At 40.6% G+C, this 24,071-nt stretch overlaps 1 protein-coding gene across 1 annotated transcript in view; it reads right to left on the bottom strand.

Moving 5' to 3' along the window:
* Positions 1-1,052: 1,052 nt before the first annotated feature.
* The window catches only part of rab32a (RAB32a, member RAS oncogene family), a 41,377-nt gene continuing 18,358 nt past the window's right edge, over positions 1,053-24,071 (bottom strand). Inside the window, 2 exon segments of the mRNA XM_060914111.1 lie at positions 1,053-1,573; positions 15,341-15,618. Of these exon segments, the coding sequence (XP_060770094.1) occupies positions 1,424-1,573; positions 15,341-15,618 (428 nt within the window). The 3' untranslated portion in view covers positions 1,053-1,423.

The following is a 24,071-nucleotide window of genomic DNA, read 5'->3' on the forward strand; positions in this document are numbered from 1 at the left end:
TCATAGCCAGTCTCTTTTGTTTTATTTCTTTACTGGCTAGCACTGGCCACTAGGCAGTGTGTATGACTGGTAATTACTAACACTGACCACTAGGCAGTGCATGATTGGTGGTACACGTACCCCCCCCAAAAAAAATCGACTCGATGGGTTTACCATTTTTTCTTAGGTATGGTGCGTTGCAGGCAAAACATTCTACATTTTATCTACATTTACAAAATTCAAGGAAGTTGGTCAATAAAACTATTGAAAATATTTTTTGTACTTTTGCTAGTTAAATAAAAAGGTTCATTTGAATTAATAAATCACAGATTTTTCTTTTAATTACATTTTGGAAAATATCCCAACTTTTCTGGAAATGGGGTTTGTGTGTCTAATTATAAAAATGTGGTGCAACACATGCAGTTTTCAAAGCACCAGAGAAACCCCTACTGCCTTCCACTGGTTGGTGCACATGAAAAATAATTAGAATTAATTCTAGAGTAATGTGTGAGAGATTTTTTTTTTTAAAAACACCCTGTGAAACAAAGAGATTTATCAATAACTGATGAAAATATCACCCTTTTTTTATTTAAAATTTTTTATTTTGCCTCAAGGTTGAATCCAGCATGTATAATAGTTTTAAAGTGTCGCACTCCTTGATGCATCACAATAGAACTGGAGATATGAACCCCAACACTTTCGTACCACTTCACAAACCTGCCATGAACATCACACAAGCTTATGCATACAGCAGGCTGCAGTCTCTCTGACAGACACCATACAAACAAACTCCTATGATTCTTTGCATATTTTCTTGACACTGTAGATAATGACCTTAAATGTATGAAACTTTGAGTGATCTCCAGACACAGAACTGATGGACAGAAAAATAAGAAAATGGGAGGGAAAATAACCAGATAATAACTGAACTAAATATGATTTTTTAAAAGTTTTGTTTTAGATACAGATTCCTCAACTTACTTTTGTACACATAACTCAGGATGAGAATTCTCTTTTTTCTTTCAGATTAAAATTACCTCTGTGGAAACTTATATACAAAAGTAACAAACATGTACTTGGTACAGCCTCCTAGGACACCCATAGGGTTGCATTTATTCTCAACAACATATGGTTAAACACCCAACACTATTGAAGACTACAAATAAACATCTTATATGAACAATGTTGAGAGAGAGAGAGAGAGAGAGAGAGAGAGAGGTGGGAAGAATGACAGAGACAAATGGTCATTATACTCAGCATAATCTTCATGGCTATGGTTTCAACCATGGAGAGCCAAGACTTGTATGCCATAAAATGCTTGTACCATTGGTTTCAGAATAGATGATTGAGATGAAGAGTGTAGAGGACATGATGGAGCTTTGGGTCTCAGTCTGTAGCTAACCCTTTCTTTGTGGCAAGTGAAAGAACAGATTAAGGCCTGATGCTAGCAACAACCTGACTTGATCTCTGCAGGTACAGCCTCTTGGTCCAGCCTGATACGATCGCCATTGCTCTCTTCGTATGGAACACCTTTGTCGTTGAGGAGAATGTGCTCCACCAGGAACCGGGCTGCCTCGTCAACGTTTATATTATCCTGCAGCAGGGCAGAATGTGAAAATATGGAAATAAGGAACACTTTACTAAATACTGTACATTAGCTGAAAATAATTGCAATGGAATTCTGTACAACACGTGAATCTAAATACCATTTTAAAAAAAAGTGAAAATTCTGCTTTACATCAGCTCGTTTCTCTCAAGATCAGTTTATGTAGTAATGCTTTTACATCATGGTTATCTGATTTTATCTGCACAGGGGATGTTTTTAATTGGTTGAAAAGCCAAGTATGAAAAGCCATTCCAGCTTTTTGTGGATAAGATTGTACACCACTGCTTTATGTCATGTAAATCTTGCAGGATGTGTTTAAACATGTTCCCCCAATGTTTTTCTCTTGTTTAGCTGCCCTAAATCTTCTACAGAGCCCCTGAAAGGATTTTTGGAAAAATTAAAAAACATTACTTAAAAAAAAAGGGGGAACATGGGGGGAGCGTGATTGCAAAAGTTTGTTGATTTCATGATTTTTTTTTCCTTAAAAGAAAAATAGTGGTATGTGTGCAACAGTAAGTGCTGAGTGAGCAGGTGCTAATTACGTTAAAAATATTACATCATATACATCCTGTCAGAGTGCAGGCACTTATGGACGCAATTGCAGGGAAGAGCGGGTACGTCGTAAATTGGTGAATAAAGCCAAGTCGTGAGACGAGAATTGAGGTCAGGATCATGCCAAAGGTCGGCAGATATGCAGTTGGTGTGTCAGAGGAAAACCAGAGTCTTAAAGTCAGTAAATACGTAGCGGGAGTTAGAATACACTAGAGTCAGGTCAAATAAACAGAATGGCTCAGTATAATCAAGTATGAGAACACAGAACGATACTTCACAATGGGCTGTAGTGTTGTGTGCTTATATAGGGAGAGTGATTAGAAACAGGTGTACTCCCAATCATAACTTAGGAGAGAGGGTGCTGTGGCGCTTGGGAGTTGTAGTCCATGGTGGATTTGTTTGAAGGCTGACACAAACTTGCACAGTCACTGACTGAACCCCCCTGAGGCACTCACTCTGTGAGCGCAATTATTCTTGGGACACCCTTGCCTTCTAGGTGCAGGTTTCTCAGGGTGCTGTGCATGGAATTCCTGAGTGAGCATAGGGTGTAGAATGTCCTTGGCAAGTACCCAGCTGTGTTCCTCTGGACCATACCCCTCCCAATCTACCAAATACTCAAGGTTGCCTTGTCTGCGATGAGAGTTGAGTATCTTGTGTACTTGATACACCAGCCCTCCTTCCAGTTCAACTGGGGCTGGGTGTTCCTGGGCTAGTGTATTTTCTGCCAATGGTCCTGGGATGGCAGATTTGAGACATGATACATGAAACGTAGGTGAATGACGACAGTGTGGGGGTAGCTCTAGTCTGTACAAGACTTTGTTGACCTGGTGAAGGATTTTGAAAGGACCGGTGTACCCAACACTGAGTTTTCTGTAGGTGCTGGGGTTATGCAGATCCCTCATAGATACCCACACTCTGTCCCCTGGTGTGTATGGGATTTTTCACCTCTGTGCTTGTCAGCACATTGTATTTGCTGACCACATGTTCTAGACATTTGTGAACACTCTCCCAAACTTGCTTGCTCCTCTTGAACCAAGCATCAACTGCCAGGATGTAAGTGGGTAAGTCATCCCACGGGAACAGTGGTGGTTGGTACCCTAGGACACAATGGAATGGCTGAGTGTATGAGGGAGTTCTGTGCATATTCTGCCCATGGGAGGAACTGGGCCCAGTCCTTGATGTTTTCCAAGCAGAACACACTCAAGAAGCAGCCGATCTCCTGATTCGCACACTTGACTTGTACATTTGACTATGGGTGGTGTCCTGAGGTCAGACTCCCCAATACTCGGAGCTTGTTCATAAAGCTTACCCAGAACCTTGACACAAATTGGGGTCCCTGGTCCCTTATGATATCCCCAAGGATCCCATAATACCTGAAGACATGGCAAATATGAGCACCGCTGTTTCCAGGGCTGTAGATATACAAGACAAGGGAATGAGTTTCAGAGCTTTCAACAATCCGTCTACTACTACCTTCATGATGACAGCGTTTTCCTGAAATTTGGGTAGCTCAGTGATGAAATCGATAGCAATGTGTGACCAAGGTCTCTGGGGTGTGAGTAGTGGCATGAGTTTCCCAACAGGCAGAGCTCGGGGTACCTTGGCTTGAGCGCAGGCTGAGCAGGAGGATATGAAGTGGTTTATGAGGTCAGTTCTCATGTTCTCCCAGCAATACTTGGTTCTGATAAGTTTGTAGGTGCATCTGCTGTTCTGATGCCCCGTGGCTGGAGAAGAGAGTGTGCCCAAGTGATGAAGTGGCCTCTGTACTGGGGTGGGACAAACGCGAGACCTTGCGGGCATACTTCAGTTGGGTTACAGGGTTGGTTCTGGGCCAGTTCCTTGTCGATGTTCCATGAGTGTGTTCACAAAGCACTTGGGTGGCAGGATGGGTGTGGCTTCTGGGATGGTTGTGCCAGAAGCACATAGTCAAGACAGAGTGTCTACTTTAAATGTTTTGGGACCTTGGGCGGTATGCAAAGGAGAAGCTGAATCTAGTGAAAAACCAGGCCCCATCATGCCAGTCAGGGATTCAAACGTCTCACGAGCTTGAGCTTGGTTTATGTGGTCAGTAAAGATGATAAATGGATGTGCGGCCCCCTCCAGCCAATGTCGCCACTCCTCCAAGGCTAACTTGATGGCTAGCAGTTCTCCATTTCCAATGTCATAGTTTTGTTCTGTGGGTGTCAATTTCTTGGAAACAAGCTACCAGATGCAGCTTAGGTCTGTCTTCCTGGCACTGAGACAGCACTCTACCAACTCTGGTCTCAGAAGCGTCTACTTCAGCAGAGAAGGGTTTTGAGGGGTCTGGGTGCTTGAGTACGGGTGCAGTGATGACGGCTGATTTAAGACGAATAAAAGCCTTCCTCTTTGACATGCAACTAATTTTCCATGAACTTGCTGAGAACAGACTTTACATGTTCATAATGAATGGTTTCATCCAGGGAATAAATCAGAATATGCATATAGGTGATAACATAGTGCCCCAGCATGTCCCGGAGCACATATGGTCCATATGGCAAGATGGTCCATATGGCATGACGAGATATTCGTAGTGACCTGAGGTGGTGCTGAATGCTGTCTTCCATTCATCCTCTTCCCATATATGCACCAGGTTATTGGCACTTCAGAGGTCGAGTTTGGCAAAAATACGAGCAGATCTTTAGTTGTTCTAGGGCAGATGGGATGAGGGGTGATGGGTATGGATACTTGACAGTTATCTGTTTAAGGCCTCAGTAAATCAATGCAGGGTCATAGACCTCCCCCTTTCTTCTCCACAAAGAAGAAAGCCACAGATGCTGGGGATGTGGATGGATGAATATAACCTTGCTGAAGTGCTGGTTGTACATAATCCTCCACAGCTGCTTGCTCGGTTCTAGAAAGGTGGTTAAATGTGGCTGCGTGGAAGGGTAATACCTAGGAGGAGGTCTGTGGCACAGTCATATGGTCTATGAGGGGGTAATCCACTGGCCTTTCCCTTGCTGAAGACTTCCCAAAGTTCATAGTAGTAAGCTGGGACCTATTCTATGCCCCCAGGGGAGGGGCTCTCCATAGAGGTGGAAGCCAAGGTGAGTTGGAGTAACTGCAAGCAGTTCTGATAACAGGACGGGGATCATTTCAATATTTCTTTCTGCTGCCAAGAGATGAGTGGATCCTGTACTTGCAGCCATGGAAATGTTAACATGATAACATGGTTGGAAGCTCAGGTGACGTACAGTGACCAATGTTCCTTGTGCAGGGTCCTGACCTGAATCTCCAGAGGTCTAGTTCTTTTTGTGACCAGTCCATCTAAGATGGGGCTGCCATCAATAGCTTGGAGGCTCACAGGTTGCTGGAGTTCTTTGGTGGGCAGCTCAAGCCTTTGAACGACTTCAGTGTCAAATGAAGTTACCCTCCGCCCCGGAGTCTAAGAGAGCAGAGAGAATATGGGTGGTTTCTGATACAGAAGGCAAGACATTGAGTTTCAGAAATGGATGGGTAAGAAAATGTTTATGATTCACCAGAGTGTCAGAACGATCCTCTTGTTGGGGACGGTCATGCCTTCGGGAGATGACAGGCTGGACAGGACATTGGGTCAGCAGGTGACCAGGCTCCCCGCAATAAAAGCATAACCCTTCCTGATGTCTCCTTTCCCTCTCAGAGCGTGGCATGGAAGTATTGGAGATTTCCACTGGAGTGGATGCCTGTGAAGGCTGGCTCGGAACATGGCTGGATTGCAAGGAGGGCCAGTTTCAGAAGAGGTGGTCTAGTTTAATAGCAAGGCCCATTAGCAAATCCAAGGTGTACTGTTCATCCCTACATGCCAGTTCAGTTAGAATGCTAGCTTCTAGACCTTGACAAAAAACAGCCTTCAACGCCAGGTTGTTCCATCCACCATCAGCAACCAGTGTGCGCAACTCTAATGCATATTCTGATAGTGTCTTTTCTCCTTGCCGAAGGATGAGTGATTTCTCACCCACCTTGACACCCCCAGGCTGGTGATCAAACACCCTTCTAAATAACTCTACGAAGCGATCATAAGACGTTGTGGGTTCACCTCTGCGATTCCACCTCTGTGATTCCAATCCGCAGTTGCCCACTTCAAAGCATGGCCAGTTAACAGATTCACATACAGAACTCTCTTTTGTTGTTCAGAAAAGCCTATTAGAGTAGTAAAATACAAAGAGCCTTGTAGAAGGAATCCTTTACACTCAGTTATGTCACTGGAGAACTTATCTGGCTGTGGAATGGCAGTAGCGGAGTTTGGATGAACTAAGCCTCCAACAATCATATACTTTCCGGTTGCAGTGCATTCTGCGAAACGTAGTTGAAAACCTCTTAGCACTTTAATATTTTATACTACATGATCAAGGAAGAAAGACTAAATTTCATATACAGCGTGTCCCCTAACATTATATTGGGGGTGCTCCCCCCCGGGACCCTACCCCCAAAAGTCCCTCTCTCTCTCTCTCATACACACACACACACACACTAAGGTCGGGTGTGTGTGTGTGTGTGTGGGGGGGGGGGGGGGGGGGGGGGGTCGTGTAGGCACTAGGACCATGCTCAAAAACAGGAGAAGGTGCAGGCACTAGGACCATGCAGAAACATTCCCACTCAAGCTGCTGGTTCCCCGTCCACGTCGCTCTCCTCGTGTGCTCAAAAATGATTCAAACAATAGTTAGCAATGTCAGAACCCACCAAGCAGCAAAAGGCCTTTTTTTTCCCCCGAAAGAGTGAGTGATGTCTTCAGACACACTCACACGAATATTCATGGTGAGATCATATTCCAGCATGATATCACTTTGTAAACATCTTCAAGTTAGCTAGCCATAGAAAATGACATTTTTTACGTTATTTCAAACGAGCACAGTCAGTCTGCTACTGTACTTCACTCAACACATAAAATCAGAGTAGCAACAGGCAGTGGAGAAGGAAGTGAAAATATTACAGAAAGAAGAAATAAGCTATCAGACTTTCTAATTAGAATTATAAATCAATTTGAACCATACATATGCCATTTTAATCTCTAAATCACTACAACGCTTTCTTTCATGAAAGTATTTTTATTTGGAAATAGTGTTTGTGTGTGTGTGTGTGTGTGTGTGTGTGTGTGTGTGTGTGTGTGTGTGTGTGTGTGTGTGTGTGTGTAAGTAAAACTCAGCAGGGACCCGTGCTCCAGGTGATAGGCAGGAAGCAAGGACAGCATATAGAAAGTGGAGAGATGAGCAAATTACAGAATCAAGCAATAAGGTACAAGAGGCTGTGGTACACATCGGTGATGAATTAAAGCCAAAATAAAAGTGTAGTGAGGCCACCATGAGTCTCCAGAATATCTTCAGTGCTCTTTGCCAAGTCTGTGGAACTGTACCGGAGGGATGAACTTTCCTCCAAGATATTCCCTCTTTGATGTACAACCTTTATTTAAATCAGGTAATTTAATTGGAGATCAGGATTTCTTTTGCAAGGACAGACCCAAGTACAGCAGATAGACCTCAGGTAGGGGGATCTGAAAAACTTAAATCCTTTTGAGGATTTGTGCCTCTACTCCCCCCGACCCTTTGGAATCAAAACTCTGCCCCTGACTGAATAGAACACCATCAGCTCTCCTGCTGTAATTGCATCCCCTCAGCACAAGACTCACCACAGGATCAGTGGCTCTGATCCAACTTGGATATATAAGAGTTCTATTGTAAAAATTGTTCTAATTATTGTTCTAAAATAAATGTGAAGACTTACATATAACTCCTTTAACTGTTTGTTCAGGTCCAAATGCACTGTAACAGGAGCCGCAGGGAGGGGTCCTGCAGGTGACCATCTTCATCCATCAACCACCCCCCATAAAAACCCACCACAGTAAAATCAGGGGAAACTGATGTAACTCTCAGTTTAGCTGTGGTGTCTGGAGTGATGACGATCAAACTTTTCAAAGTAAAGCGATCTCAGTCCTCGATTTAAATAAATAAAAATCAAATCAATAAAATATCCCGGGTTAATTTCCTGTAAAATTGTGACTTTTTATTCTCATAAAATTATGATTTTAAATATCAGAAATTCAGAGGGGTTTCCCCCCCCCAGAAGATTACCCCTCCTCCCTCAGCTATGTATTTCTTTCTGCCTACAATGGCCTTAATACATCATCATAGATATTGGACACAGCTTCTTATAACTTATGTCTCAGATAATCTCTATGGCAGTTTCAAAATGAAGCAATGACTCACCTGAAACTACAAGAGACTGCTCTAATAATGTGTCTTAGCCAAATGTGTCCCACCAAAGATATATCTATCATGGTATTTCTAGAACAATAGAAGAGAGGAAAAAAAAAGTTCTTATCTACAATCCAGCTCAGGGATGAATTCAAAACCACCTCACAGTATGTTCTCCTAGTGCAGAGAAAAAGGGATCGGGTTCCTCTAAATGCTTTTCTAAATGAGACTTGACATCAGCCAACATTCGCAAATTTTCTTGGATAACGTGGAAGGATGGAAGTGAAGGAGGAACAGATAAATGAATATTTTCTCTCTCTCTCTCTCTCTCTCTCACACACACACAGTCATGCATTGTGCATCTTTCCACATCCTATATTAGTTTAACTGTAAATCAGAAAACTGACACTGATATCAAGGGGCTCATTAAAGCTCAGAGTCTGTTAGCACCATGTATTATACAAGAAAAAAAAAATGTTCTTAAACACTGAGCCACACACACACTCCTCCCTTCATCATTTTTTTTAATAAAACCCATCATCCTCTAGCACAGGGTTAATGTCTGATATGACTTGTAAAAGGGTGCAAGTAAAATAAATCCAGGGTTATAAATCCTTAAAAAGCCTTTGATATACTTTCTTCCCCCAGCTCGAAGTGAGTGAGCAGAGCATAGCTGCTATCTTGATAAGATCATGAATATTGATAAGCCTCGTCAAATTTAAGAGTCTCCTCAAGGGCCAAACCAGATCCAGGTAGATAATATTGCCTGTAGATGTTTTAGCCTAGATAAATGATCTGGAGTATCGAGTGAGGAAAATCCTGAAGACAAAATAGCAACTCCGCTACTCTGATGCAGTGAGGTCAAAGGTTTTTAACTCAAACACCACCCCACTTAGCTTGTTCTCTGGGATTAATCCAGTCTTTTTCATCCTTTCCATCCACACTTGGATTGACCAGCAGTGCACTATGTGACCTCTTGTTTCCTTGGAGCATTACCCAAGGATGGATTACTAAGTAAGTTACCATGGAGACAAGCCTACATCGTCACAATTACTGTGGCTCCTAACAGAACATGATGTCCCAGTCAGCGTGGGCACTCAGAATACCACATACACAAATACATGGGGGAGAAAGTTTCTTGTCGAATACCACAACTTGTCAGGAATCAAACCTGATCACACAGCCACAAAACGCAAATCTAGGCACACAAATAAGTTAATTATATCAAGAATGCAATTTGACCTTTTTCATTTTTTCCCCAAAAGATAAGGTACTTCTTGATCATTTACATCACCACTATACAAAATATATTATTTTTTTCCTCAAAACATGCATGTATTGTTAACAGATTCAGATATATATGTACATCGATCATCTATATGCAGAGACAAAGTCTGCCTTTTATTCCACCTTTTATTTCAGATCTGATTCTCAAACTGAATCTGCACTGTATATGTCTTGCCATCCTTTTTATTCTACCAGTTTGCTTCGCTGCTGCAATTCCTATCCAGTAATTGAGACAAATGAGACCAAGCGAGTAAAACAAACTAAACAAAATAAGCCAGCTGAGGTCTTTGGAGAGAGCTCAAGAGAGGAAACAGAGAAAGAGATGAGACCGGTGTGTGCGCGCGCGCAGGACGGCCATCCGCTAGGACACGAGGCTTCATAGAATACAAGGAGGTCCTGATAAATGAGGAATGACACATCTGTACAAACACATGCACGACAGGTGCTGGAGCTTCCTGCCAGACATCAGTGTTGCTGAATCCCTAATGGATAGATTTAGCTCACAAGCATGTGCTTATGCAGACTGGGTGATGAGACACCTTCTGTCAAACAGCTACACTCAGTCACAGGCATGAAGACCTCTGCAAACACTCGGAGGCAAAAGGTTCACGCAGCAGCTAAGTGTGATGTGAAGTCATGTGAAGCACCACAGCCAGACTAGGACTGATCCAGGTACAACATGTTAAGCACGTGAGTTGGTACAACAGGACTAAAACCCTCAGCAGTTTCAGAATTGATGAGGAATTAGGTGATCAACACAAGAGCAGCATACTCTGAGTCAGGCATATGTCTTTGGGAGCAATAAGGAAAGGCTCACACGCACTCACATATTCAGAGTGTAGATTGCCTGCTAAAATTTTTTAAAGGCTTTTTTTTTTTTAAAGTATAGCCAAGGTGATAAACAGCTAATTGAGAAAACAAATCGTTTTCAGTCTTCCTTTTATTGATTTTCATAACAGATATAGATTGAAAGGACGATGCATGAATTCTGTTCACTTTCAAAATGTTTTAATAATTTTTTTTTTTTTGGGGGGGGACCACCTAACACGCTGTTCAATAGCATTCTTGGTTAGTAACATCAACAAGAAGTTTGTAATATAGATATTTAGGCACTGCCTAAAAGCGGAGCTCCTGAAGGAGTATGAGCAAAATATTTGCAAGGGCACAAAATCAACCTAAATAGAATAATATTACAGCATATGAACCACTGAATTGTGTAATGTAGTGTATTTAATGTCAATAAACTACTGCATTGTCTAGACAGTGATGGCAATAATGAGATATGCAGCACAGTTATGAATACATATTTATTCCTTTCTTTGACACCGCATGTCATGCGGCAGAAACAACCCACGACACTTATTATGGTGCGACTCTGCTGGGTGCCTGGTGGACAGCAGTGAACCAGCACTTTCACTTTACATCATTAGTTACAATCCAATATCATCAGACATAAGAAATCGATATTGATCTATGGTTTGTTTTACATTACCTAAAACTAGGCAAAGATGCACATGATTGCTATTGAACTATACAATATATATTACATACATACACACATTTTTTATATATATATATATATATATATATATATATATATATATATATATATATATATATATATTACACACACACACATATACACACACATATAAAAAGCTACGGGGGTTAGAGCTGCAATCTTGACATTTCAAACTTGATGCATCAAACAGTTGTCCGATTACAACTGTCAATCGTCACGTCCATGCACCTCACATAGCAACTTGTGCTCAAGCTTATTAAGACTAATTACCATGCACCTGTTCCTGATCAAAGCATCACAGCTTGCACTTACAGTGTCTTGCGAAAGTATTCACCCCCTTGGTGTTTGTCCTGTTTTGTTGGACTACAAGTTGGAATTAAAATGGATTTTTAGGGGGTGAGCACCATTTGATTTACATAACATACCTACCACTTTAAAAGGTGCAAATTGTTTATTTTATTGTGATACAAACAATAAGATGAAAAAACAGAAATCTGGAGTATGCATAAGTATTCACTCTCTTTCGTATGAAACTCCTAAATAAGAGCTGGTCCAACCAATTCACTTCATAAATCACATAATTAGTTGATTAAGATCCACCTGTGTGCAAAGTGTCACATGATGTCTGTATAAAATCAACCTGTTCTGGAAGGACCCTAACTCTGCTACATGACTAAGCAAGCAACATGAGAACCAAGGAGCGCTCCAAACAGGTCAGAGACAAAAGTTGTGGAGAAGTATAGATCAGGGTTGGGTTATTAAAAAAATTTTTTATCCCAAACTTTGAATATCCCAGGGAGCACTATTAAAGCAAAATGGAATGAATATGGCACCACTACAAACCTGACAAGAGAAGGCCACCCACCAAAACTCACAGACTGGGCAAGGAGCGCATTCAGAGATGCAACAAAGACACCAATAATAATGCTGAGGGAGCTGCAAAGATCCACAGTGGAGATGGGAGTATCTGTCCATAGGACCACTTTAAGCTGTACACTCCACAAAGCGGGGCTTTATGGAAGAGTGGCCAGAAAAAAATAAATAAATAAAAAATCAGTCACATTTGGAGTTTGCCCAATAACATGTGGCAGACTCCCCAAACACATGGAAGATTCTCTGGTCAAATGAGACAAAAAAAAATTGAACTTTTTGGCCATCATGGGAAACGCCATGTGTGGCGCAAACCCAACACCCTGAGAACACCATGCCTACAATGAAGCATGGTGGTGGCATAATCATGCTGTGGGGATATTTTTCATCTGCAGGGACAGGAAAGCTGGTCAGGACTGAAGGAAAGATGAGAGGTGCTAAATACAGGGCAATTCTGAAAAAAAAAACAAAAACCTATTTGAGTCAGCCAGAGGTTTCAGACTGGAACGGAGGTTCACAGTCTAGCAAGATGATGACCCTAAACATACTGCTAAAGCTAAATCAGGTTGATGTATTACTATACTAAGTACCAAGCTGCACTTAAAGTACAAATGAAAGTATGAATGTGTTCAAGATGGATTTAAAGGGAAAATATGTCTTGGAATGGCCTAGTCAAAGCCCAGACCTCAATCCAATTGAGAATCTATGGCATAACTTGAAGATTGCTGTACACCAACAGAACCCATCTAACTTGAAGGAGTTGGAACAGTTTTGCCTTGAGGAATGGGCAAAAATCCCAGTGGCTAGATGTGCTAAGCTAATAGAGACATACACCATGAGGCTTGCAGCTGTAATTGTAGCAAAAGATGGCTCTATAAAAGTACCGATTTTTTTTTTTTTTTTGGGGGGGGGGGGGGTACTTATGCACATTCCAGATTTGTGTTTTTTCATCTTAATGATTGTTTGTGTCACAATTAAAAAAAAAAAATCCACCTTTAAAAAGTGGTAGGCATGTTGTGCAAATCAAATGGTGCTAACCCCCCAAAAATCCATTTTAATTCCAGCTTATAATGCAACAAAACAGGACAAACACCAAAGGGGATGAATACTTTTGCAAGGCACTGTATAAGAACTCTCAGTAACACACAGACTTTGCAAAGTATACGCTCTGTACCTTGTGTCTGATGTTACCAAGCTTTGTATTTCCTGGTTTTGACTCGTGTTTGTGTTCTTTGTCTTTCTCTCTGATATCCTATCTGTGCCTTGCTTGACCATTGCCCGTTTTTCAACTCTGCCTTTGTCTGACATTTTGGAACTGTTTGCTAGCGTGCTTATTCTTAAACTCTTTCTGCACTTATGTCTGTCTATTGCCCAAATCCATGACACCAACAAGCTAGTGGACGAATAAAACCGTTTTACCTAGTTTTATATGAAACGGTCATGAATATTTTCTGTAAATGTGTTTGTAAATAATCCCACATTCTTATTTTTAAAAACCAAATTAAAAATAAGCGCTGGATAAAAATCCATCCATCTTAAGTAAATAACTATACAAATTTCATTGTTCAGTGGTCAAGCGTTTAAGAGGTACATTTCCTTGCACTTGCAGTCAGGTTCCCTGTGGTGGTACGTCGTTTGTATGTATGGACGTTGTACGGTTAAAGCAATCAAAAAAAAAAAAAAGAACAGGTTGATGTATTACTATACTATCTTAAGTACCAAGCTGCACTTAAAGTACAAATGAAAGTATGAATGTGTTCAAGATGGATCATCATTCATCATAAAACATATTAGAGTGAATGTAAAGGATTCTCATTTAAACCAAAAAGTTCTATTTTGGTCTCATGTGTCCACAAAACATCTTTTCCAATAGCCGTCTGGCTTGTCCACATGATCTTTATCAAACTGCAGACAAGCAGCAATGCACTTTTTGGAGAGCAGTGGCTTTCTCTTTGCAACCATGCATGCACACCATTGTTGTTCAGTGTTCTCCTGATGGTGGACTCATGAACATTAACCAATGTGAAAGAGGCCTTCAGTTGCTTAGAAGTTACCCTGGGGTCCTTTGTGACCTCACCAACTATTACATGCCTTGCTCTTGGAGTGATCTTTGTTGGTCGACCACTCCTGGGGAGGGTAACAATGGTCTTGAATTTCCTCCATTTGTACACAATCAGTCCGACTATGGACTGGTGGAGTCCAAAATCTTTAGAGATGGTTTTGTAACCTTTTCCAGCCTGATGAACATCAACAACGCTTTTTCTGAGGTCCTCAGAAATCTCCTTTGTTCATGCCATGATACACTTCCACAAACACGTGTTGTGAAGCTCAGACTTTGATAGATCCCTGTTCTTTAAATAAAACAGGGTGCCCACTCACACCTGATTGTCATCCCATTGATTGAAAACACCTGACTAATTTCACCTTCAAATTAACTGTTAATCCTCGAGGTTCACATACTTTTGCCACTCACATATGCAAAATTGGATCATTTTCCTCAATAAATAAATGACCAAGTATGATATTTTTGTCTCATTTGTTTAAGTGGGTTCTCTTTATCTACTTTTAGGACTTGTGTGAAAATCTGATGTTTTAGGTCATATTTATGCAGAAATATAGAAAATTCTAAAGGGTTCACAAACTTTCAAGCACCACTGTACATACTTAAACACTTTTTTCTTCTCTTCTGCTTTTTTTAAGCAGATCATTAGCCATACATCATATAGGTGAATGGATTGATTGAGAAAGTCATAATTCCAGAACACATTTTTGGAATTTCAAACATGGGGTCCAGAGTGGCTGATTTCACACAGCTTTGATCTGCTTAGTGTGGATCATTCATGTAGTAGGTGAAGGGTCTTTCACAACTGTCCAATCCTGGAGGGCCAGTCCACTACATAGTTATGTTATTTTTCTCCCCAATTTATATATTAGCCAATTCCCACACACCAGTGAGGGCTCCCCTATCATACGACAGCTATCAGCATGCTTCCATCAAGACATCATGCTCGTGCTGCATCACAGGGAAGAGTAACACACTCAGAAGAAAGTACCATCTGCCCTGTTCCACATACATGAGCTCACAGATGCTAATTATTGTCTAGTCTAACTATGATTGACACGGATAAGAGAGTTTGCCCCTCCAAGCCCGAGAGCATGGCCAATTTTGATTGGACAGCTCTGGCATCATCAGGATTCGAGCTGCTGAGCTCCGGACCATTGGGCAATTTTTTTTCCTGTCATGCCACTTGATAACCCTATTCATGCTTTGCTAGAATGCTTAATCAATAAAAATGCTAAACCACTCAAGCCTAGATAGTGCATATAATAACGTGTTACCTTGGCTGAGGTCTCAAACCAGCCCAGAAAGCCGGCCTCCTTGCAGAAGTTGTCCATAAGTGAAGCGTTATTAGAGCCGTCCTTCTTCTGGTCACATTTATTAGCCAGCAGGACAGAGGGGATAGGGTTGCCATTTGCTAATTTCACCTTGCTGTCCAAGTCATGCTTCCACTTTGACACTGCTTCGAATGTGGAGCTTCTGGTCACGTCAAACACCACGAATGCTCCCACGGCCTCCTTATAGTATACTCTGGTCATGTTTCCAAAGCGCTCCTGACCTAAATACAAGACAGACATGTATTACATGTGCTATTAAACAGATTTTAGTTCTGAAGACTTCAGAGTAAAAACAAAAGGCATTTTTCATTTTGTGTAGACCCATATGGATCAGGTTTCAGGTCCACTAATTTTCTCATTTCACCGAGATCCTTACAGTGCCATAAGGCTGGCATGTAGCCTAATTCCAAACGATGGTTTCGTCTCATCCCTTTTAAACTGTCAACATACAGCCGGATATTACATTACACTGGAAATGACATCTAACAAAATTAAGCGCGGGGGGGGGGGGACGAAGAAAAGAACAAAAAGGGACAATAGCTGACAAATAACTGCCAGAAACGCGATAGCAATAAATAAATAAATACACATGGGCTCAGAAGGATATTTGCGACCTAAATAAGGAACTCACTCAAATCAGATTCTTGTTCACAGTTCATCAGATCAAAAAGCTCGGGCCAAAATCCAGAAAACCAAGTGTGCATGATGCAATATCTAGTTGAGACATGCCGGAATTACGAATTAAAGTGTAAGAATGGAATATATGAAAGATTCACTCAATGCCTGCTTTAAGGCTGCAATAAAATGGCAGGTGCCCGACAGACCCACCCCATGTCCATAAGGACTATTATATTAAATTAATGTTTATTGATATATATTTATTGGGTATCCTGCTGAAAAGAATGAGAAAAATGGACGAGAATGGACGTAGAAATATTAAACAGGCCTACAAAGTTTCAAATCCAACACTTTAGAAATAATGTTAATGATGAATATAAAGTAAATGTTTTTTTTTCCCTGTACTGGCAGCAAATCAAACATTTTGAGCAGCAAATTGGAGGAAGAAAAAAAAAGCCATATTGTAGCATTATGTTGTTTTTTTTTTTACTCTAGAACCACCCAAAAACCTACAGTACTATCCAGTTGACTTTTTGTGATTGCCACTGCCAGCAAGCAGTTCCTGACTGCACAGCTGGTAATATTTATTATTACACTCTCCCTTACTGTCCTTAAACCTGAAAAGATAGAAATGACGTGTTTTTTTTTTTGTTTTTTTTTTAAAGTCTATTGGTTCTGGTTGATTAGTTTTTCACAATTTTTAATTTGTACATCGCAAGCAGGGAAAAAAAATCAATATAACATAACATATGTACAGCAAGTCTATAATTTTATACTACTAAAGACAGAACATATTTATCATCAGTTGCACTTGTATCATCAATGATACACTTGTCACATCAATGACTGTAAATATATGGACAGTGTGGCTTCATGCCATTCCATTCTAAAGAAATGAAGCCAAAATTCCTCTACCATGTTGTCAAATTTGTAAGACTGTCAATCACTTCATTCCAAAGTGTAGTCACACCTTCTTATTATACTATAGCAGAATAATATTTTCAAAACTAAGCTTCGCTATAGGCGGCACGGTGGTGTAGTGGTTAGCGCTGTCGCCTCACAGCAAGAAGGTCCTGGTTTGAGCCCCGTGGCCGACGAGGGCCTTTCTGTGTGGAGCTTGCATGTTCTCCCCGTGTCCGCGTGGGTTTCCTCCGGGTGCTCCGGTTTCCCCCATAGTCCAAAGACATGCAGGTTAGGTTAACTGGTGACTCTAAATTGACCGTAGGTGTGAATGTGAGTGTGAATAATTGTCTGTGTCTATATGTCAGCCCTGTGATGACCTGGCGACTTGTCCAGGGTGTACTCCGCCTTTCGCCCGTAGTCAGCTGGGATAGGCTCCAGCTTGCCTGCGACCCTGTAGAACAGGATAAAGCAGCTAGAGATAATGAGATAAGATTAGCTATGACAAGTTCAAGGTGACTTGGTGGTCAGATCACCCAGCATCAAAGAATCAAAGCAAGGTGAGAAGCATGCAGTTTGTGAAGTATGTTGGTCTGATTTCCAGATCAATTTTCTTCAAATAATCACACTCAGAATGCAGGAGAATGTACCATTTCACACCGTTTTTTTTCTTCTTCAAAATTTTCCAGGGGAGCGCACCCCAAAATCCTCTAGAAGAGCACGACTGCGTCGCTCAATCTGATTCACCGCTTTTAATTCTCCAGGGGTTGGCAAGTATGCATCCAGCATTATTACTGAAAAACAATAGGCTTTTAAAGCAAATTTTCAAAAGTTAAAATTCATTACTTGTCAGCAGAGCTTTAAAATAAAATATAGAAACACCTTCACTCCTCTGTCAGTCATTGTACTCCTTCAGAATGACTGCTGGCCTCACTGTAGCTTCCCTCACAGGTCATGGTCATGTTTTTGTGGTGAGTTTTGAGGGATGGCCTTGTCCAGTTGGTGTGGTGCTTGGGTGGCATGATGCAGCTGGTGCATCCTCACTACTGACAGTGTTTACTGGTATTTCCAAAATCCTAGATACAATTTTACACATTATTCCATAGTTCTGATTTTTTTTAACCTCATCTTCCACTTCCTCATAAGATGAAGGCCAATTCCAAGTCAATTGTGTCCTTGTTAAGAAAATATCTTTCATCTTGAGCATCTACAAACTTTAGGGTTGAATACTTCTGCAAGCAGCATTTTTCAGTTTTTGGTTTTCTTTGACATACTTCTTGAACAATAATTTAAGTAAAAAATTCACTAAAAGAACATGAGCAAGTTAAACACTGACAAGAAGTTGTCATCTATTCATCATTTATTATTCTGACAAATTCCAGAGGGGGTGAATACTTTTGCAAGCCACTATACATTTAATTTTTTTTTTAATCAAGAGCAACAAGCAATATTTGGCATCAAAAACTTTTACAAAGATCCAAAACGGAGTAGGACCGGTAGAATATCCTGATTACAGTATATCAAATATACTCATTATCCAGTAAGAAAAGAAAAAACAACAACAACAAAAAAAATAGCCTCAATGAGGTTGTAGCTCATACCGGCCAAGACGACCATGACAGGTGGCGCCACCATCTTGACAACATTTATGCACACCCACCTGGGGAATATTGTATGCGAGTTTGATCAAAAGCTGATCAATCCTGTAGGAGGAGTAGCGATTTTTGTAAATTGTGGACGGATGACGACAGACGGACGACGTGTAATCACATAGGCTTATCCGGCCTGGCCTGCGGCTGGATGAGCCAACAACAAAATCAGTGTGTGGATCCAAGTAGCATAATAATCATAAGGCTCTGAAAGTTGTTTTCAGATCTTTAGCTCTCTGAAGCAGAGCTTCAGTTTCAAGTTATGATAGCGTCGAAATTCAAAAGTGGAATTTCTAGACAAGTTTGCCTCTTAGAGTTATAAAAGAACATAGCTTTCCTTTATATGACTTTTTTTTTTTAATGCTGTGGCTCCAATACTGCTGAGATCCAAGGTCCTGATATGGTATGGCCCATTTAATCATTGTGCAGGCTGTGGGATAGAAACTCTGCTTAATGAAGTTCATTAGAAGAGAACTGAGGGACATGAGTCTGACACAGGGGAAATAATCACCCCCTTCATTATGTACTCTTGGCTTTCTGATTCCTGATCTTCATCCCATCACTCTCTCTTTCCCACTAAAACATCATAATGCAGCAACATACATCAATACAGAAAAAAAAAATAAAATACTGGATTGCTCTTTCTAAATTTTGCACTTTAAATTAATTTCAGGCTTAGTCTTTCGCAACACATGCACACGTGCCCAACGGTTTCCGTTTCATTATCCACACTGTCTCAGCTGCATACTTTACATGCTAAAAGCTCTGCAGGTCTCTTGGCAGCTAATTGCTCTTAATTGCCAGGCTAAATTTATTTCTTTTAACCTCAGGTGAACGCCCAGGGTGGCTGACACACAAGAAGAGAGCTCCTGGTTTTCATCTCCATTTCCAAGATTTCCGCCTGGAGTCTCATTAAAGCAAGCTCTGCATTATTAGACTCGAAACGAGAGCTGCTGATTCTTCCTTGTCTTTCCTAGTTATTCCCATACACTGTCCAAAACGGGTGCATTAGAGATTACAGGAAAAAAAAAATTATCATTTAAGGAGAGCACATGAACTACTCAAGAATTACTTATAGGTCCTAAACAACCAAATATTCATATTCATGATATCTGAAATATTTCCATGGATAATAGAAATGAAAATTAAATTACCATTTACCTATACACGTTAGTGTTACAGACAGTAATGTAAACACCTCTGCTTTTACTAGGCATGTAACGATAGATCATGCGACGATAAATCGCAAAAATTTATGACAATTCAAATTGATAAAAAAAAGAAGAAGAAACGACTTATCGGGCTGCATAATTGCTTAGTTTTTCCTACCTGTAACTGCACTGTTTAGACAATAGAGGATGCAATAATGTGCAACAGCAGGAATACATGTTACTTCATTGTAGGCAGAGGTAACACAGCTCTAAAGCTGCGAAACCACACACACAAAAAACAAACAAAAAAAAACAGATCTACAATGAAAAGAGCTGTTGTGCGATTGATTGCACAAATAGATTTAACAAGAAATTGGAGCTCTCTTTTTACAGACTGCTGAAAGCCCAAGAAAAGAGACGCAAATGCAGGCAGCACAAATGTTCATAAGTGTATGAAGAAAACACCCATTTGTTAACTTTTTTTCGTTTTTAATAAAAGGAGTATTTTAGTTAATAGGCTATTAAATTTACTCCAACCTTTACAAACGTGGGTAAATTACTGTCGGTTATGAAGAAAAAAAGGTTGGGTTTTTTTTTTGTTTGTGTTTTTTTTTACAAAAGGAATATTTAAGTTGATAAAGAATAGTAAAATAAATGTTGCAATTTTTTGGTAATAAAATTCTCCATTTAATTTTTTTTTCAAAAATATAGTAGGAAAATTGAATCATGAACCCAATATCGTGAATCGAATCACTACATGCATAACTATTATGCAAAATGAAAAATGTTACTTTGTTAAAAGTTGTACAGTCAAATTACTGATATTTGTATTACCACTTTTTACTGTGCTTTTGAACCCAATTCTTTTCCATAGCTTTCACGCACTGTGTTTACCTGCTGACGGGAAGGTGAACATTTAACTTCTTGAAACCTCAAAAGTACAGCACCAGTCAAAAGTTGGGTTGGACACAGCTTTTAATTCAATGCTTTTTCTTTAATTAAAAGATATTTCATGTCTTAATGATGGATGTTGTTTCTCTTAATTGAGCGATTCTTGAGGTAATATTGATTACTACAATTGTGGAATAGGGCTATTTACTGTAGTTTTACTATTTGATCTCAAACGCATTAAGGCGGCAAGAAATTGCACTAATTAACTTTTGATGAGGTACACCTTTTAATCAAAAAGCATTCCAGGTGACTACCTCATGAAGCTGGTTAAGATGATGCCAATAGTGTGTAAAGCATCATCAAGGTAAACACTGGCTACTTTGAAGAATCTCATCTCATTATCGCTAACCGCTTTATCCTGTTCTACAGGGTCGCAGGCAAGCTGGAGCCTATCCCAGCTGACTACGGGCGAAAGGCGGGGTACACCCTGGACAAGTCGCCAGGTCATCACAGGGCTGACACATAGACACAGACAACCATTCACACTCACATTCACACCTACGGTCAATTTAGAGTCACCAGTTAACCTAACCTGCATGTCTTTGGACTGTGGGGGAAACCGGAGCACCCGGAGGAAACCCACGCGGACATGGGGAGAACATGCAAACTCCGCACAGAAAGGCCCTCGCCGGCCACGGGGCTCGAACCCAGACCTTCTTGCTGTGAGGCGACAGCGCTAACCACTACACCACCGTGCCGCCCCACTTTGAAGAATCTAAAATATGAAATCGTTTTTAACACTTTTGTTTACCACGTTATTTCATAGTTTTTATGCCTTCAGTATTGTTCTACAATGTAGAAAATAGTTAAAATACAGAAAAACCTATGAATGAGTAGCCGTCTCCAGACTTTTGACTAGTACTGTAAGTTTTGGCACCATCATGGTTCTATAGTCTTATGCTCTACAGTATGATTACATGGCCTCAGGGTTATACGCTATTTTATTAAATGCCCTGCTAACGTTTAAAGCCCTAGGAGATATCATACAAAATATTAGAGGTTTGTGTGATGCTAAATCTGATATAATATACAGTATTAGTGTTCTATTCCACCAATTTAAATGCAGACAAATGAGATTTAGAAGCGACTCCATGGGTCTACAGACAGACAATCTACTGTTGTGTTCTCTCGAAGACCTTTACAAATCTCCTTTTCAAAAGGAAACTTGGGTACAGTCACACCAGGAAAACCGAAAACCTTGTGACTTCTACTGTGGCATAGGGATGGCGAAAACTTAAAAAAAAACAAAAAAAAAAACACCTTGACCGACCACCGAGCCTCATTAGCCGGTTAAAGTCGGTTAACCTACGAGTTTAAACAGGGATGCAAACGGCACGCCTTTTGGCGGATGCCGCCTTTTTCACGGCTGAATCGTGCAGATCCGATTTTTTTTTTTTTTGGGGGGGGGGGGGGGGGGGGAGGCGTTGGAGTGGCTGAATAATTTCGTCAGAGTAAATTCTGTATTAAAACTACTAAATAAGCAAATGCCGTTACAGTCCATGAAACATAGGAAGTATGAGAAAACAGTAAATCAGAAAGCTGCGCACGTTTGCGCGGAAGCTGCGCAGCTTTCTGACTTACTGTTTTCTTCCCATACTGTTTTCTTCTCATACTTCCTATGTTTCATGGACTGTAATGGCATTTGTTTATTTAGTAATTTTAATACAGAATTTACTCTGATGAAATTATTCAGACACTCCAACGCCCCCCCCCCTTAAAAAAAATAGGATCTGCACGATTCAGCCGTGAAAAAGTTGGCATCTGCGTCTTTAGTTTGTGTGGAGAGATATGATCTGCAATAACATGCATTGTTGGCTACAGACCGAAACATACTTTCAGAATGCACTGGCCAAGGCAGGACTAAACTCGATGTGCCTTCTAATAATAATTAAAAAAAAAACAATAGTAATTTGTAAGCTAAAAAGCCTGTGTCTACACTTTTCTTTCGCCGAGTGGCAGCTGTCTGTCTTCTGTCTTCAACTGGGGCGGGAGGGCAGGACATGACCGAATGGGTGTTTCTGATTTGTCAACTGTCTTTAACTGGGGCAGGAGGGCGGGACATGACTGAATGGGTGTTTCTGATTTGTCAGCTGTTGTCCTTACACCGCATGGCATGCCCCAAACGTTTACAACACAGAATTCCAGGTTCTCCGCGCCAAAACGATTGATTTTTTTTTTTTTAACCGACAACCAAAAAAAAATAAAAAATTAACCGGTTGACAGTGATTCGGTCAACCACCGGTCAAACGGTCATTGGTTAACATCCCTACTGTGGCAACAGCAATCAGGTTAATAATAAGAATAACAGAGGTCATATTCAGGTTAAGGAATTAAATATGGTATATGATTCAAAGATTTATGACGGACTTAAAAAGCCTAAGCAAACACTTCAGTGCAAAGCTTCCAAATATATATATTTTTTAAATCTATACTAATATAATATGATATTTTATCATTTGTGATATCAGATGCATGTTACTGCAGTTTTATACCTGGGTTTCTAATGAACAGTATAAGCATGTGCCCTCTTGCCATCTAGCCATTTGTGGTCTTTTTTTCTTTCACGTCAAAAAAAAAAAAATTAACTGATTAATAAAATATAGATTTAGTATTAGTCAAATAATTTCACAACAACAAAAAATCCTGTTCTTTGCAGCCAGGCGTGGACCTTGATGTGCCTTTCTGTAGTTGTAGCTCATTCGCTTCAAGGTTCGCTGTGTTACACATTCTGAAATGCTTTTCTGCTCACCGCGGGTGTAAATAGTGCTTATTTGAGTTACTATTGACTTCCTAGCAGCTTGATGGGACATACACACGCATGCTGCAAGGCATATTAAACTTCTCATGGCGTGACCACCCCACCAAAGTGCAGCTATATGGAGATTTACCCCCTACATCAGAGACTCAGAGAGCACAGATTGTGATTCGCTGGGCATTGCTTCAGAGCTAAACAAGAACTTGCTAGTGAATTACTTCTATGGGTCATCCTGTGACAACATATATTGATCAACTCTGTTCAGACGCTGGGTGCCAACCAACCAATCTCCCAGCAATAATGCGTTGGACAGGTCAAGTTTATCAGATTTTGCTCAACCAATGATGATCAGCTTGAACATTCAGCTGGAAAATTTCCTCTGATCAAGGTTTGTACAAATTCTGCACAAACTACTGTTGTAGAAATGTTGTGCGTGAAAATCCCAGGAGATCAGCAACTTCAACCCATCTGGTACCAACAAGCATGCCACAGTTAACGTCACAGAGATCACATTTCCCCCCCAGCTCATGTGCCACAGTTTAACAAGATGAGAACTGCCAGATGAATGAGAATTCAACCCTAAGTTTAATCTATTAATAGTGCTTGCAGGAACAGGAACAATTTGTTATGGCGTGAAGGAAAGGGAAAGA

Source organism: Neoarius graeffei, chromosome 2 (assembly GCF_027579695.1).
Source record: "Neoarius graeffei isolate fNeoGra1 chromosome 2, fNeoGra1.pri, whole genome shotgun sequence".
Lineage (NCBI taxonomy): Eukaryota > Metazoa > Chordata > Actinopteri > Siluriformes > Ariidae > Neoarius > Neoarius graeffei.